At 33.9% G+C, this 18,739-nt stretch overlaps 1 protein-coding gene across 5 annotated transcripts in view; it reads left to right on the forward strand.

Annotated features, from left to right (window-relative positions):
- LOC6638263 (syndecan) overlaps nt 1-17,058 on the forward strand; it is a 128,457-nt gene extending 111,399 nt beyond the window's left edge. Inside the window, exons 4-7 of one of the 5 annotated variants that reach the window (XM_023176308.2) lie at nt 9,348-9,498; nt 9,994-10,641; nt 14,700-14,876; nt 16,394-17,058. In XM_023176308.2, the coding sequence (XP_023032076.1) occupies nt 9,348-9,498; nt 9,994-10,641; nt 14,700-14,876; nt 16,394-16,566 (1,149 nt within the window). In that variant the 3' untranslated portion in view covers nt 16,567-17,058. Of the gene's footprint in view, nt 1-9,347; nt 9,772-9,993; nt 10,642-14,696; nt 14,877-16,393 lie in introns of all 5 variants that reach the window. The other 4 variants (XM_023176309.2, XM_023176313.2, XM_023176315.2 and 1 more) reach the window with 4 other exon arrangements.
- Nucleotides 17,059-18,739: the final 1,681 nt, after the last annotated feature.

The raw sequence follows: 18,739 nt of genomic DNA on the forward strand, positions 1-18,739 counted from the left end.
TGCATATTCATTTGTCACTAGGCAAGGTTGTGGCCCAGAGAGTTATTCTCATTCTCATTCCAACACACATTCGCCATCAATCAATATTTGACAATAATTTGAGGATAGAGAGAGAGGGAGAGAGAGTGAGTGAGTGATGAGGGGGGCAACGAGAGTTGAGTTAAATATTTGTATTTTAATTAAATTCCAAAAGTCAACAATAGAATGGAATCCATTTAGTAAATACGTGTGTGCCAAGTATGTGACTTCCATTTGCCATTGCATTTCTATGCACATTGATTTCACAATTTCACAACCACTAATGAGCGATTCTTTCCCCTACACTGCTTCTTCATGCCTGCTCTTTCTTCTCTTCAGCCACAATTCTACTTCTATTTCAATTTCTATTCATGTGCTGTTCCTTAGTTCAAGGTGAGGTCAGGGAGGGAACATTTGAACCAAGGTTTGTGGTTGAAACTGCATTGCATTGGCATTACATGTTATAAGAGTCTATCATTATGAATACCCTGGATGAACACTTTAATGCCTACTTTAATATTAATGTGCATAGCAAATTCTTTACTTATAAAAAAGAATTTATACAATGTCAATAATTTGAGCATTTTTATTTTTAGCAATTTGTTGTGTTATTTTTATAATATGTCATGCCAACTAAATTCAACGAAATAATATTTTAAATGTGGAATGAAAATGTCAAATACATCAATTATAATAATTGATAATATGATTAACCCATTAATATAAATTGAACGAAATTAATTAAAGGAATGTTGCTCAATTATTTAGTCCAATTAGTGTCTCTCACATTATGGGTTGTTTATTTGTTTAAAAAAAATGAACATTAAACAATTGAGAAAAAATTGCATTCTTATGATCTTCCGTTTTGCCTTTCGTTAAGAAGTACTTGAAAACTTGGGTTAGGTTAATTTTTAATCATTTAAAATTTCCATGTGTCGAATATGGCATTGCTTCTTGGCATTCAGCATTCCCATTTACCAAAAAGTTCGTTTAGGGAAATAATTTATACAAATTCATTTTATGTGCTGCAATTATTTTCAGCTCATCTCACAGTTAACTTTTCAAATATTTTTCCTCACTAAGCGCTCTGTGTAGAAATTGGCGGTCTTGTTAGGAAACGAGGGGGCGGAGCTCAGGAGATACCTATGACCATGCCCATATGGGAATATGCCCATGCCACATTACATTGTCAACTCGCTTAGGCAACTCAGATGCATTAAAATTTTAATGATGTCGCAGCATGTGGGCAAAAGGGGAAGGCGAATAGAATCAACTTACCCAACAGCAGCTTACCTCTAAAGTTTCAAAGTGCTCACATGTGGCGCAATGTGTCTTTGTGTGTGTGTGTGTGTGTGTGTGCGGATGCTTTTAGTTCAAGCTTTGCCACCCAGCAGCTACCTAGTGCAATTAAAATGCAACAACTTTAAGGAGAATACGCAGAAGCAACCTGCTGCAGTTTATGGTTTTGGGCTTTTGTCATTAAATTTAACTTTTCTCTCCGCCAGCTCCAATGATGATTAGCTGCAAAGTGTTCAAAAAAAGGTTTATAAACCCACGGCAAATTATTTCTAAAAGCCACACAAAACACAAAAAAAAAATGTGTAATTAACCCTTAAGTAGGAACTTTGTAATTAACATAAAACTGAGAGAAAGAGAGCCAAACAAAATCTGGCATTATGAATTGTAGGCTTATACTAAAGCTAGGTATAAATTTGCATTAAAAAAAGATTATTATTTATGTTGCAAATAGAAAAAAAGTAAGTAAAAACGATGGGCAAAATGGGAGGCCCAGTTGAAACTGGAGCTAATGCTGATGATGCGGCTACTTCTAATTTATTGTGAAAGGAAGGCAACCAAAAAAAAAAAAAAACTCGAAAAAAAGAAAAAATTGGTTGGGGAGATAAGCAAAAGGAAGAGCAACGAGGAGAGATGAAGGGAGGGGAAATACGCCAAGCCTGGGTGCGGTTTATTGATTTTCCGGCTGGGCTGATGAGTTGGATTTCCCTTCTTCCTATTCGTGTTTTTTTTTGCCTCATTTTTTCTTTTCTGTTTTTTTTTTTTTTGGTTGATGATGATGATGACGCTTCGTTGCGTTTTGCCGAAATGGCACAATTTTTTTGTGTGTGTATGTGTGGACAAAAAAATTAAAGCATAAAAAACTCTGATGGGCAATGGCAACATTTAAAGTATAAATCTTTGCCATTTGCAATCAGAGGCTTAGCACGTGATGAAGTTGAAAGCCAAATGAATGTGAAATGAATGCGCAAATTTGTAGTAGTATCCTGCCACAACAAAAATACAACTCCCTCCCACCCCTGTTTTTCCCTCTGGCCCCTTTTTTAGTTGTTATCTGTATCTCTTTTTACAACTGCCAGCTTGATAAATGTGGCCGCATTTTCAGTTCAACTCCAACTCAACTCAGTTGCGGCTGCCTGAAGTCGTCTCCCCGCCATGCCAATTAAATGCCACATTATGCTTAAAAGTATGCAACACGGTTGCAACTTGCACACTTCTGGCCTGCCATGGCCTGGTGGCCCTCGTCTATCTCTTGTTTTTGGTGTTTGGTTTGTTGTTGTTTTTGTTTTTTTTTTTGTTTTTTATGTAAAAGACAATGGCAACTGTTATACTTGTTACTGGCAACACAATTCTGCAAGGCCACGACATACATTTTGGCCAGTTTACGACTGCTGTGGCTGTTGCTGGAAAAGTTTTCAACAACAATGCGCGCCTTAGAGCCACCTAAAAAACTTTTTCAATTTACTTGCTTCGCGCATTTAAAATGCAATTATTTACCAGGCGCGAACCGAGGCGAAGACAACCAAAAAATTATAAGTATGCACTGAGAAAATCTAACAAAATATAAAGAAAGCCTTCGAAAAGTAGTTTATAAATTAGAAACTACAGAAAGTTCAAAGAACTTGAATGGAAGTTACGAATAATACGTTTATGATTTATAAAAGAGCCTTATTTAGAACTTGGGCTTTGACTGTTGAAAGAAACGAAGAGATTAACACATAAAATTCACCTATACAGAGACACTAAAAAGGACATACTATCATTTAAATTCTTATCTAAACGGATTCTATCCCTTGAAGACTCGTTTTAAAGCATCTTCCTGATATTAAACAACTAATAATTTGAAGTATTTCTGACACATTGTAATAAAATGTTTCCATTTTGAGTTATTTTTGCTTATTGTATAAAGTAAGAGATTTTGTTTACTGCAAAAGGCCATTAGATTTTACCATTACCATTAGATTTTTGCTTTTGCATTTGCTTTTATCTTTATTAGATTCATGTTTCTTCATGTGGAAGTAATTTTGAGTGGCCTTTTACTAGTTTTTTCTTTTTTCTTCCATTTCTGGGCATAATTATAAAAGTTTTTACAATATCTAGCACTTTCATCAAGATGATTTATAAGTTTGCTGATCTAGATTTGACATAATTTTGTTTATTATCAGCAACAAAACAAAAACAAAACCTGATCTAGATCAACAACTTGGCTCAATTCCAATGACACTTTGTAAAAAGTTTTAAGATTAAAGTTCATGGACATCTTTTAACCTATTGCATTATCATATGAGTTCAAAGTTTTGCCCTTTTTTTTTGACATTTGTTGAGCCTTTTTCTCAGCATATGTAATATACATTTAATATTGCCATAGCCTAAATTACACGCATACACACGAAGAACTGAAACACTTGTACATATTCATATAAAATATCTACATAAACACTTACATATAGATACGTACATATACGTATGCATATATATGGTTTTTGGGCTTAAATTGCTAACCCTTTTTTTGGTCCTCTTGGCTCTTATTGCTTTACGTTTCACTTCAATCTAAATGTAAATGGGCAATTGGAAAATAATAAGTGCAGAAAAAGCCCCAAAAAAAAATAAGAAAAAAGCAAAAAGAGGGATCAAATTTAAGACAGCAAAAAGACCAAAAAATAAATACACTTTTTTTTTTGGCTTAAAGTGCAACCAGAAAAAACAAAAACAAAATGAGGGGGATAAAAAAAGAAAGAGAGTAGCAAAAGCGAAGAAAAACTAAACGTAACGAAACGATACGAATTTTCAATTTCGTTGTCTAAATAAGCCGTAAGTTATCTTCCACTTGGAAAATTGAGTTGTGGTAGCAAACTCGCTTCCTCTCTCCCTCTTCCCCTCATTGTGCCGCTCGCTCTTTCTCTCTCGGGTGTTGCTCAGCGTTTCTCGAGAGGCCAAAAGTTGCAAGTGCATGTAAATAAATTAGAAACAGAACTAACCAACTCATCTAACCAACCAACCAAAACTCCCATTCCTAGCAATTATTGAGCTATGCCAATGCACAAAACTGGAAACAAAGCATAACAAAACTAAACCAAACCAAAAAAAAGGAAAAAAGAAACAAAAAACCTATTTCAAACTATATAAATTTACTCTCGCTCTATCTTTATGTTTCCCCAATGTCCTGGGACTGTGGTCTGTGTATATATGAAGAGAAAGAGAGTAAAATAACATAAAACTTTTGTCCATTTCCTGCAGGTCAAAATTAGAAGCAAAATTCAAGAGGAAGGAATAGAGTAAAGGAAATGTTGAAAGACCGAAAACTAACATTTTGGTAATGTCACGCACTTGCAGACTAGTAGAAAAGATAGGGACACTAAGGGAAAGTAACAAGGAATAAAGAAAAAAAAACATTGTCAAATCGTCAATTTACTCGTTAGAAGAGGGGAAAAAACTTTATCCACAAGCCAAAAGTTAGCTGATTTTTCTTGGCCCTATTGAAGATTGTAGAGAGAAATAAATTTCAAGTTAAAATTAAATTCCCAGGCATTAATTATGCTCACAGTTAGTTGAGCAAAGGGGGAGGAGTTGAGAGGAGAATGAAATCATTTCGTTTTTCCTTGGGGACCATGACAACTTCGGTGCAATGGTTTTTCTTTCTCTCTCTCTCTCTCTTTTTCACTGGTTGTTCTTTTGCTCCTTTCTCTTTCTCTTGGTTTTTTTTTTTTTTTTGAGGAAAACAGAAAATGCAGCAGCAGCTCACAAACTTGTTGTTTATGCATGAAGCCATGCCCCATCTCCTGCAGTCACCGCATGTTGCATCCACCCGCGAGCTGACACAATTTGCTCTCATTATGAGGCAACTCGAAGGTTGTTGCCACTCTTTTTTATACTTTTCCTTGACTTATTCTCTCTGTGTGCTCTTGTACATTTTTCTTTCTTCATTTATAAAATATTTCCTCATTGTGTTGTTTGACTTTTTCCCGCTCTCTCTCTGAGTTGGGTTTTTTTGTGTGTTTAATTTGTTTTGCACCAAACAACACTAGCAAGTAGTTTGTGTGTATGTGTGTGTGTGTGTGTCGGCTAAAAACAGACAAAATCAACGATAGAAAGTTTCTTTGTGCAAGAAATTTTGTAGAAATTTCATAAACGCTTTTTATGAATGTTCGTTATTTGTTTTTTTTTTCTTTCTGTGTTTTTTATGAATTTCTTTCTTCTTGTCCGTATATCAAGCATACGCCATGTGGGTCTCCGGTTACATTTGCTGAAAGTATCAGGAGAGAAAATGCAAATTTAATGCGACCAAGCGGAAAGTGCACCCAGATCGAGTGGCAGCAGCATCAGCAGCAACGGCATGGCCCATTGGTAGTGGCAGTCAGGTAGCAGGTGGCCAACGTTAAAATGACATCATTTAAATTCATGCATGACCCACATTTTGAGGAAAGGGCCGAGCGGGGGCAGGACCAAAAAGGGTTCCAGTGGTGCAGCATCAGCATCTGTTACAGCCAATGCAGAGAAGCAGCAGCAGTAGCAATGCCAGCATATACTTCATATTTTATTAACAAAGCAATTTATTGCATAAATTCACACTGGCCACCACCCAACCACCAGTAGCAGCAGCAGCACCACCACCACCACCACAGAGCGGTTGCCACATTTTATCGATTCGCTTTACAACTTAAAGGGGAATTTCTAAGTTCCATCTCCTCACTCCCTCTCATCTCCCTTACCCCAATCCCTTGCTAATTGCTGCATAAATCAAGCGGCAAAATGCCAAAGAGAGCAAAAATCATCGACAGTAAAGAGGGGGAGAAAGATGAAGAGTAACTGAGAAAGTGAGTGAAACAGGGAGCATAAACAGGGCATACCGATATATGTACCTACTGTACATATATACGTGCATATATATACTTAAATGTGTGTTAAAAGTGTGGCAAAGTAATTTCCTTTTAAAGTATATCTTTACATATATATTCATTACTTGTAGTGTAGAATAAAGTATATTAGTTCAAGTACTTTGGATAAAGATTAGAGTTGGTTTAAAAGTGATCAAATTTAAGCTGCATAAGAGTTAATATAATTTACATACATTTTTGCTTAGAACAGTGCGTTAAGTCTATGTCTTTAAGATACCAGATGCCTATTTAAAAGCCCTATGGGAATGATTTCGATTTGTTTAAAATAAACAGAATATAGGATTTCTAATTATTAGAATGCACTTTATTAAATTCAGAATGTTTGACATGTTTGAATTGAGGTACTTTATTTCATATAGCTTATCTAACGTTCTTGCAAGAAGACGTGAAACATTTTTTTTTGTGATTAGTTTGGGTTAATGTTGTTCTTTTACTCTTATTAAATTCTAATCAGTTCTAGAACATCTTTTCGAGACATTTTTTAATATTAACCTATTGTCATTATAGTTATTTAAAACTTACTTTAACAACTATTACTACTTTAGATTAGCACTGGTTGATGGGATCTTTGGCTAATATGTTATTAATGTATATGTATGTATATTTTCATAATAGTTCAAAATGTTTGCTAATAAAGAATATTTTTCATTATGTAGTCAAAAATGCGAACTCCTTTTGATGATAATGATTTTTTCCATATGACATTTTACATATGAGTTGTAGTAAGGATTAAATGAACATTAAAAAAAACAACCAAATTTGAAAAGTCCTATTTTGGCAAAGCCCCTGATTATCTTGGAATATAGCATTGCGAAAAATAAAATACATACAATATAATGAAAATACACAAATAAAGCTTCTAAATGAAAAGAAAATATGCTAAGAACAAGTTCACTTGATGAATTCGTCTAAAATGCCGACCTATTTGTATATAATAGAAATCAGATGTCCATTCTGCTTTGCTTCTAACCACTTATAAGTAGCCTTTTTATTTTCATTTGACCAGCAATCAATCATAATCAGTTATATTTTATGTGAGTAATAGGCTTTTCGAGCTGTCATTAAAATAATATAAAATATTATTACTAAACATTTCAAGTGTGTTTACTTTACATTAAAATGTTGTATAGAGTATATAAAAGTAGCCCTGTTATGCTGTTTTAATTATACAAGTATGAAACAATTATTATATCACAATTTGTAATTTTTCTTCATAATTCTCTGCCTTTACTCTCTCTCTCTCTTTCTCCACACTTTTTCTCGTTTTTCTGCGCTTTTGTTGGTGTCCTTTTTAAATTTATGAGCTCCACATGGGGCGTATACGCAATTTACCAAGAAATGCAAATATTTTAATTCAATTTTGCTAAACAAAAAAATAACCGTAACAACAGCATGGAACAAATTTTCCAATTTCCTTTAAGCTGTGGATAATTTTTTGGATATTATTTTTCGTGTTTCTGTTTATTTTTTTGCTTTTGTTTTGTTTGATGTATCCACGCGGGGATGGAAGGGGCGGGTTGGAGTACTGGGAAATGCGGTAAATGGCAACCGCCTGCCGGCAGCCAGCAGCTTTATATGTACATGCTTTTCAATTGTGTGCCGCGTAAAATGTTGGCTAAAAACAATTAATTTCAAATCACATTTTTAATGGAAAAACCTCACATGTGTATGGCAAGAATGGGATGTGGAAAAACAAGGGTGGAGACCAGGGCGGGGTATGCGTTTGGGGTCAACAAGTGTCGTAGCCTGGTCCAGACTTATTTTTGGCCATTTCATAACGCCTGAACAAATTCAATTAAGTGGATTCTGTCTTTCTCGCTCTCTTACTTTTTATGGCCTGTACCGAAATTATATAGTAAATAAACAAGGAGAATGTTGGGACTCGTTCTGCTGTCCTTTCTTTCCCTCCTTTCTCGCTCTCTCTCTATCGTTGTTTCTTTTTGGTTTGCTCTTCCTTTTGTCCCTTGCCAATTGACGTTGGTCACAGTTGTCGCTTTTCTTGTAGCCACTGTGTCGTGTGGATCTGTCTGTCTGTGTATGTGTGTGTGTATGGGAAGGTTTCTATTCTCATTTGGCGAACACTCTAAACCGCAAAAACCGCCATAGTCATCGTTGAGTCAGACAATGGTTTCATATATATATATATATGAATTTATATATGTATATAAATGTGTCCCCGGGGGGCAGACACACTCCCACAAAAGCCCACTCGACTGGCATTTTATGTGAAGCAACGAGTCAAGGACACATAGACACATAAAGTGGAGGTGGAGTGAAGTGGAGTATAACTGAAGTGAGCAGACTGAAAGCCAGCATAATTTTCAATGAAAATGCTTGCCATTTGTTGCTCCGTTCTTGTTCTGTACTGTTCTGTTCTGTTCCGTTTCGTAGTGCTTCTTTTAAGTTCTTTCAAGTGAAATTTATGAAAATGGCAAAAGAACTGACAGCATAATAATGGAATGATGAAATAAAATTTACTAGGAAAAGGGAGAACTGTGAGAAAAAAAAATAAAGAAAAAATAAAAAACGAATGCACAAGTTAACCAACTTTACGTGATAGTGTGGCCAATTATGTCATTTTTATATTATCTAATAATTTTACAATAAAAAACACTAAGTCGATTTGAAATATGAGAATTTAACTTTTTAAGCACTTTCAACTCAATTGTCATTTACCAACATTGTTACTTCAAGTGATCAATTTGATTTTTTGATAATATTTGAATATTTAATACTTGAATAACCAAGTAAAGTAAGCTAAAGGCCTTTAAAAGTTAAGTGATTGAAATGTTAAGCATTTTAAAAGGATCAGTATTTTCATCCGTATCTATAATTGTTTACTAACACCGAGTTTACACATTTTTATCTATAATAGTTGAACAACACTGAATTCACTTTGAGCTCCTTTTAGCCTAAAATTCTCTATTATAATGGATAAGGGACTTAATTTTTTAGAGTAAAATAAAAAGAAAGGTTAAAATATGTAAAAGATCTCAGTTTTGCAGAAACACTATTATTCTCGATTTCTAACACTGCGGATTAGGGTGACCACCTATTCCAATTAAAGGGCTATTTCTACATAAAAGACTCAGTAATGTAATGAATGAAACTAATTTTACTTTCTATTTATTCTTGCAGATACACGACGATCTAGAGAAGGATCGGGACTATTCTGGCTCTGGTTTTGGCCCTGATGACGAGGACTCTGATACGGATCATCACGATTCGCATGGTTCGCATAATACGCGCATTTCACAAGGTGGTGGTAGCAGTGCCGGCAATTCAAATAGTAAGCATATAACGAACGACAACAACAACTACAACAGCAACCACAACAACAACAACAACGACCTCATCTCGAGTAGAATCAACAACAACAACAACAATCAAATCGACAGCAATCATCTATCGAATAGTGGCACAATCATTGGTAGTAGCACCACAGCGAATAATAATAATCTTAATAATAATAATAATATCAACAATATCATCAACAACAACAACAACAACCAGAACGGTATCATCGGAAGTGGTAGTGACATCAGTGGTCATAATACAATCGGTAAAGATCAAGCTAGACAACTAGTAAATGTGTCCACCCACTACAACCACAACAACAACAATAACAACACAACCACACAATTACATATACCAATAAGAGAAACAATAACTGAAACTGACTTTTACTTGACGAACCTAAATGACCATATTGATTTTAGTTACAATCACAATTCACATTCAACAACAACCAAAAAAAATCCAAAAACAAAACTCTCTTATCCAGCAGCTCATATACCATCAACACCCACAACAACAACAACCACTACACAGACCTCGCCCTCATCCTCCTCCTCGTCTTCCTCTTCATCGACAACAACAACAACAAGTACAACAGCAGCAACTGTTGCCATAGTCAATCAAACACAATTAGAGACAACTCCCAGCACCACAACCATTTCCTCCATCTCAAGCACACCCATCACGCATCATGTCGATGATCTCGATGAAGAAGATCAGGATGGTTATGTTCGACCTCTGCCCATCGATGGCAGCGGTGATGGTGGCCATGATGATGATGATGATGATGACGATGGTGATGATGATGGCGGCGATGACGAAGATAATGGTGATGATGATGGTGGCCATGGTAATGATGGCGATGATACGGAAGATGGCGATGTTATTGGCGGCAGCACAGATATCTTTGGTAACCATCACAAAAATGAAGATGAATTGCCCATCCAAAAGGAAGCCGACAAAAAACTTGAATTGCCCAAGGCAGGTGATGATGATGATGATATTACCACCATCGATGTGGATGATCCGAGCGAGGAGGATGATGAGATTTATACGGATATCACCAAAATTGAAAAGCCTGGCCAAGGACATGGCCATGATGATGATGATGGCGATGATAGTGGCAACTCAGAGCGTCAGTGGTTTTTATTTTTTACAAATTTCTTTCTATCATTTGGTTTATCCGTCCCTCCACCACCCCCACACCCACAGCCCCTCATTCCCTCTAAAGAACAACACCTCCCCTTCACCTTTATTATTATTTTTCTTTTTGTTCTTTTGCTATATAACTACATACATATTTATATATATATTTTGTTTTCTATATATTTTATTGTTGCTTTTACTTTACGGTTTGTGTTCGTTTACTTTGCTTTCTTTTTGTTGCTTATGCTTTTGTGTCGTGTTGTCATTTCTATGCACACATATTTCTATTTATTTCTGTCGAGTGGCATGGTATATACAATAAAAAATAAGAAAAGAAAAGAAACGAGAGAAAAGGACATCTCTGGCCAAGGACTAGACTGCAAGTCGTCGTCAGTTTTAAAAATACACAGAAGATAAAAAGCTCTCTTCAAAGTAGATTAAATTCTTGCAGTGTTGTGCGATTTAATGCTTGGATTTCTATTCCTATGTATTTGTACATTGAGTTAAATAGATATCATTTTTTCTTTTTTTATTTGGCATATCGAAAAACAAAAAATGTTTCCTTTGGCCATATAGTTGGCCATAGTTTATATAATACTTGTTCAATCAGTCAGGCAGATTTGAGGAAATACATCGAAGAAAATTCGCTGAAAAATTCATTAGGCAGGCAATGTATTTGTTTTTAGAAACAAATACGAAAGTTTTTCAATGTCCTGCGGTTAAAAAAATGGTGCTCTATGCAAAAAATTTTGATATACAAGTTTTTTATTTAGAAAAATTGTATACTCTTCAAAAAGTATAAATTTATTCGCAGTCTATTGCATACTTTAAAGGGCAAATTTTAATTAACTTTTAATTTTGCCAAACTTAACATTCTTTAGGATACACAGACTAGTTAGTTATTCCTTAAAGTGCAATTTTTGAAATAGTTAGAATTATTTATGTCCTAGTTATAGTTATCTACTTACATATATCAATTTTCTTAAATGAATTTTCTTATTTTTTCTTTTCGTCTGTTCTTGTTTATAAACAAATTATTGTTCGTCAATATTTTTGTGGAAATTTTGAAACCAAAAGAAATAATGTATAGTATGAAAACTTAACTAGCGCTAAGGAAGTAAAGTTTTAAAAAGGAATTTTTCGTAATTTACAGTAAAGGATAATTAAAAGACGATTACAAATGTTTAGACGACAGACTATTTAAGAAACCTCTGCTAGAGATGATCTATTGTGAAATTTCATTATATTTTTGAGGTAGTTTTAGTCATTTAATGGCAATGCTATATAAAAATTGGTATAACAAATTTCATTATCTCTTTGTATTTTTACTTACTATTTATTGTAGATTACTTTTCTTTATTTCTATGTAGTTTTCTATTTATAACTTTGTAATTTGTATTGTAATTTAATACTTCAAGTATTTTTGAATATTTTCTGTTGGTTTTTTAACTGGGAAAGAAAAACGCTCTACATGAAGAACAAAACGTCGCCACGAATCAGCTGTTACGCCCCACCTTAAAAAAAAACAAACAAAATCCCCAACTGTTTACTGTTTCCCCATCCGTCCCACAGAACAGAAATGAGACCATTTTATACACTACTTAACAAAAACCAAAACAAAAAACAATATAAACATTTAACACTCAAAGTTGAGAAGAAAAAACATTAAAATAATCATACATTGATACACTTCTTCATTCATTCATTCATTTACTCATTTATTCATTCTCATTCATGCATTAGTTTTCCATTTAATTGACAACATTTAGTTTTAGTCCTTTGTCCAACTAATTGAACAATAGTTTTAGATAATTAATTATCACAATTTCTTCTTCTTTCGGCTACTTTCCATTTTGGCTTAGATGCCATTGGGCCGATAAGTCGATAAGTCATGGCAAACAAACAAACAAATCGATTTAGCTTCAGTCTAATGCTAAAACACTCAATCAAAAGGGAGTAAAGTAAAGGGTCGAAGGCTGGCAAAATTTCTGCATGCCCTAGGCATGAAGTTCCATTAACACTCCAATGGCTCCTCCTCCTTGTACTCCTTAGCCAGCCAGCTCTTTCGACTCAAAGTTAAATCGAATGGTTGTTTCTTGCTTTATTTTTCTTCTTTTTTGTTTTTTTGAAAAATCTCTCTAAGCCGCGCAGTGATTTACTCTGTGTGTACGTGTTATAGCGTATGTGTGTGTGAGTGTGTGAGTGGGAGTGGAAAAACACTTGACGCACTTCAAATGAAAAATCACTGAACTGCCCCAAACCCCCAACGTTCCTTGTTTGCTCCTGGGTCTATGACTGCTTTTGCTGTGTAACTGTAGCTGCTTACTTGAGGCATTGTTGCTCATGTCTGTGTATGCCTTTGACAATCACTATTTATAGACGAAAACTGCTAAAGCGTAAGCGTTGAGTGCAACAACAACGAGCAGAAGCAGCGGTTAGGATGTCGTTCTGGCTTTCAGGGGTTTAGGAGGAGAAATGGGAATGGCAACAGCCGTCGTTATTCAGTTTTCGCCTAATGGCATGCGGCTTGTGGATTTTATGGCCTGCTTTGATGTTTGCCAGGCAGTGCCAACACAAACACAATCAATTTGAGAGTGGAATGACATGGCAGGACTATAATTTGGTCATAATTGCCTACAGTTGACCACACACACAAACTCAAACACTGTTAGACCAAAAGAGAGGGAGCAAAAATGCCTGCAAGCAAACTGCATCAGCAAAAAAGCATAGAAAATAGTGTTGAATATGCAAGCCATTGATCAGTTGGCCAATTCAAATCATAGCTCAAACAGCGTATAGTAAACTGAGCGCCACAGTTAATCGAATCAATGCATCAGGCTTTTTCGATGTTGTGCAATTAGGGAAAGTAGTTGGCGCAAAAGTTTCATCCAGCAACTAAATTTCAAATGGCCCTATGTAGACAATTTTCTGCTCTATTGACACAAACTTCAAACAGTTTAAACAATTTCTTAGCCTGTGTCGCTCTCTCTCTCTTCCCTTTCCTAAAGCTAAAAGCTTTTAACGAAAATGGCCATAAAAGGCAAATATTTATAACTTCCGCTTGGCCAAGTCAATTGCTTGGCATTATATTTAAGTAGAAATTTATCAAAAATATTTGTTTTAAATGATGGATTTGCCTCAATAAGTAGGCCATGGTTTGTTCAAGACTAAAGGCCCAAATAAGTAGGCAATAATTTTAGTACAAATTAAATGAATTTTGAGACTATTTCAATTGAAAATCAAAGCTCAGCCTGTTAAGCTGTCATTTGTGGAAATCATAGAAAGAGATAGCTACAGACAAAAAGAGAGAGAGAGAGAGCGGGAAGGAAAAAGGCGTTGAGAGAAATCAACAATTACACAAACACACAAGCACACACACACACTCAAACGCTTACATACGAGCCTCGAGGGGTAAATTTCAATTAAATTAATTGAAAATCATTTGTTTGACAGGCATTAAATTCCCTTTACTGTACTTTAATCATGTTTACTTGAGCTTGTCAACGCCAATGGCAGAAACAAAAGAAGCAAAAAAAAAAGGAAATTCTGTACAATTTTTTTCTCTTTCATTTCATTCTGTTACAGCTTTTTGCTGCTAACAGCTACTTATTTGCCACCCCTTCAATGTTATTTTTATGCGTGGCACTCCATGGGTGGTGGTCATTCAAATAATAGTAATTAACTAGTTAGTTTTCTTGTTATTAAATGGAATTTAATGGCACGTAGAACGTCTGGAACCCCAAAAATGCCTTGTATATATATATAAACTGCATATCATTAACACACACTCACATACTTACTCACTCAATCACACACAAACACATCCAAATATTGACACTTGAATCAATTTAATTGAATATGTATCACTCTCTTTTGTTTTTCTGTGTTCTCACTTTTCATTTTACTTATTTTTGGTTTGTTTTTTTTTTTCTCGTTGCACGCCATGGGAATTAAATTGGGGCTTTATGGAAACTGTGTCAATTCTCTGCAGCTTTATGCCATTTTCTCATCACCTTTCTTTCTTTCTTGTTTATTCGTTCCTAGCAGGCGGTGGCAGCGAAAGAACTAACACAGTGCATGAATTGAATCCGCACAATAACGTCAATAGCCAGCCAACGGATCAGAATCAACGAACCGAACACAGGCCCGCGGGCAACGAGGTGGTCATCATGAGTGAGGAGGATCGTACGACAAGCTTCTTTGCCCAGCCAGGCATATTGGCAGGTAAGTCAATTAAACGATTGAAGCATATTGCGAGGACTGGCTAAATAAGTAATTTCAATCAAAGAAGAGAATGGTTTTAAACATTTGAGTTTCTGAACTTTTGATTTTACTTGGATCAAACAACTATATCTTTTACATTTTGAAGGCAGAGGCTGTTTTCAAACAAAGATCATCAAACAAAGGCTTATGAGTTCTAGATATGACTTCATTCCATAAGTTCCAAAGGATGAGACCGAATTATGGCAAAATCTTCTCTATGAACTTAAACTTTCTCCACGTCTAAGTTAGCTTTTTCATAAATTTAAAGGATGAATAATTTCAAGAAAGTCTTTGCTTTTTAGAGTCAAATCTTTTATTTGATACTAAAATCTGAGAAACTTATTTTCAACTAAATGTTTACAAATGTTGATCATAAAATTTACATAAAAACGAATCGATCAAAGTTTAAAGTATTATACTACATTGAAGTATTTTAGAAATCAAACCTGTTCTGATCTCGAACTTATGTTCATATAATTTAATTGATTTTAAAATCTGCAGAATTTATTTTAACCTAAATGTTTAGAGATTTTCACCACAAACTTTACACAAAATCAAGTTTAATGTATTGTATGATATTCACATAATATTGATATCAAGCCAGATCTGATTGTGAACTGATTTTCCAAACTAGACCGACAGCCATTCCTCAAATGTTTCGTATTTTGAATAAGAGACAAACAGTTTCACTTTAAAATGCTAAGTTCAGAAAGTTTCTATTCTTGATTTTGGACAAATTTATTCGCTTACTTATTAATTTAGTAAAAGCTTAGAGAGCTACATACTTAGCTTGACAAATAAAAGCGAATATATTTGTATTTTGTTTGCAAATCCTAACAAAAATAACTCAAGTGAAATTTTGAAATGTTCAAAAATAATGTGATTTGATTCAAAAGGATTTTGAAATTAATTATCACAAAGTATTTATCTAACTAGAGACAGGTTCTAAGTTTAACTAGGATACATATTTATTTGCCAGCGAATAGCTAAAATAGAGTTTAATATAAATGAGCTTTAAGAATAAATAAATCATACGCCATGGTGTACAGTTCGCAAAGGGTATTCAACATTCAATACAGTTAAATATGGTTCATTTGAATTAATTCAGTAAATCCATTTATTTACAATAATAATATTGTAGGTGATGCAAGTGATAAGGAAATATATTCATATTCTCACCATGTCATACATTTCACTTTACCCACACGGACTTCTGTTGCTTCTTAAGCAAATAAAAGTATAATCGTTTTTTCACTCATTGAAGTGAAAATGAAGTGAAATTGCACTTTGGATACATTAAATGTTTATAAGCATTTCTCAATTGGTAAAACTTTACCATATACAATATTGAATGATTGATGACTGACTGCTTGCAGGATTGCAGTTTGTTGAATTAATTACTTATTGGCGCCTGTCCTCGAATATATGTAGATTAGGCCATGTATGAGCTAATAATGAAATATTTTCTTACATTTTAGCTGTTATTGGTGGAGCTGTCGTTGGCCTTTTGTGTGCCATTTTGGTGGTCATGTTCATTGTGTACCGCATGAGGAAAAAGGATGAAGGTTCCTATGCTTTGGATGAGCCAAAGCGTTCGCCAGCCAACAATTCCTATGCGAAAAATGCGAATAATCGTGAATTCTATGCCTGAGATAATGGCACAGCGCGCAGGTATTAAAGTGGCAAACGGAAAGAAGGCAGCATCAGCAACAGCAGCGGCAGCGGCAGCGACAGCAGTTAGAAAAGGATACCGACAAAGGATCTAAGCTAATGGCAGCTAACGAAAAGGGCGAAACTATGGAAAGTAGCAGAAGCAAATATTAAAAGGAACAACTAAATACACTGCGCGAAGCAAACTAACAACAATAAGCAACAGCAACAACAACAACTGCAAAAACAACAGCAACAACACACATTTATAATGAAGAAGAATTTTCGCATATATAAACAACAATTTTTCGTGAGGGGATGAAAAAGGAAAACAAAATAACAAACAAAAAAAAAACATAAAAACATAAAAACAAAAAAAATGATAGAATGCAAGAAACACTGGAAAAAATTCTTCAAACTTACCTGTAAGTTAAAGCAATGCGCACACACACATACATACGTACCCACACGCACACACACATACACACACACACATCACGAATGCAGATGCAAGTGTGTGTGCGTGTGTGTGTGTGTGAATGTATGTGAGTGGGTGGGCCAGTTTTATAATTAAGTAAGTTTTAAGCAAAACAACAACATAAAACAAAAAACGTAAAAAAAATATCAAACAAAATCTATAATATATATATATGTGAATCGATATATATACGAATAGTGAAACCATTATAAGGGCGGGCAAAATTAAGCAAATTATGTAGAAAAAAGCAAAAAAACAAACAAACACACACATCCATACACACACACACACACATACATACATATACATGCAAACACCCCCAAACTACATAGATGTATAACAATTTTTCGTGCATATGAAATATATATATATATTATGAATCAAATATATATGTTAGCTGAAATATGAGAAAAGAAAAAAAAGTTAAAATTTAATGTCGAAAGTAAAAAAACACACAACTTAATTTCAAAACGAACAATTCACGCAATTTATAATTATTATACGAATAATAATAATAATAACAACAACAACAAATAAAACACATTTCAAATGAAACAATGGAAATTGAAAGCATAAATGTTTGTTTTTTAAGTTTACTACATAAGCAAAACAAAAACAAAAAACTATGTAATTATTAGTGTAATTCGTAAAATATTAAAAAAAAAAAACAAAAACCATGAAATCATAATAATAACAATAATAATAATGATAATATTAATATATATAGAAAAGAAAACTAAAGAATGATAAACGTGAAAAAGAAGTAAAAAAAAAAATACAAAATCGAAAAAAATGAACTCTCCCGGCAAAAAAAGAAACTGGAACAATTTCTACATAATTTTCTATTTCTGATGAAAAACTTGAAGAAAACAAAACAAATAAAAACCACACACAATCAATCACATGAAGTAAATATTTATTGAAACAAATGATTAATATTGTAAAACAAAAAAAAAAATGCGATTGTACATTAATTTAGTTTTTAATTTGACAAACGAACCACCACAAGAAAGTCAAATTTTTCTATAATTATTTAGCCTTATCGACAAAAGTTTCTTTAAATGCTTCAATTAAAACAAAACAAAACAAAAAAAGAAAGAAAGAAAGCAAAAACAAAATAAATAAGCATAACACTTTTAATTGCTTCTTCCAAATGGCTTTAGAATCACACGAAATCAAAAAACATAAAAGGAATAAGGGAAAAGGAAAGTTAAATGCATTTATTTAGTTTTTATGTTTTCCAAGCCTTAAACGAATGCAATAGACACGCCCTAATTCTGTTTTATCTATTTTCCTCACTCTCTCTTATTAATAAATTAATTGTTAACACACACACACACATAACTGACTTAATAAAAATACAAATTCCAGCATAATGAAATTGGTTTTTTAGCAATATTTAGCAATACACACACACACACACACACATATATATAGATTTGTTTAATTGTTAGTCAAAAATGAAAAAAGGATACCTACAACCTAAATCCCCTTACCGCCCACAAAACACCCCCCTCTCTCTATATACTCATATATATTCTGTCTTTTAAACAAAACTGATTAGGAACAGGAACAACTCTCTCATGCCATATATATATATTTTCCATTGCGAAAAGAGAAAAACAAAAAAAAAAAAAAAACACAGTTATCATTAAACATGAATACATAATAATAATTATAAAAATAATAATACTAT

Source organism: Drosophila willistoni (assembly GCF_018902025.1).
Source record: "Drosophila willistoni isolate 14030-0811.24 chromosome 2L unlocalized genomic scaffold, UCI_dwil_1.1 Seg139, whole genome shotgun sequence".
In the NCBI taxonomy this organism is placed as follows: domain Eukaryota; kingdom Metazoa; phylum Arthropoda; class Insecta; order Diptera; family Drosophilidae; genus Drosophila; species Drosophila willistoni.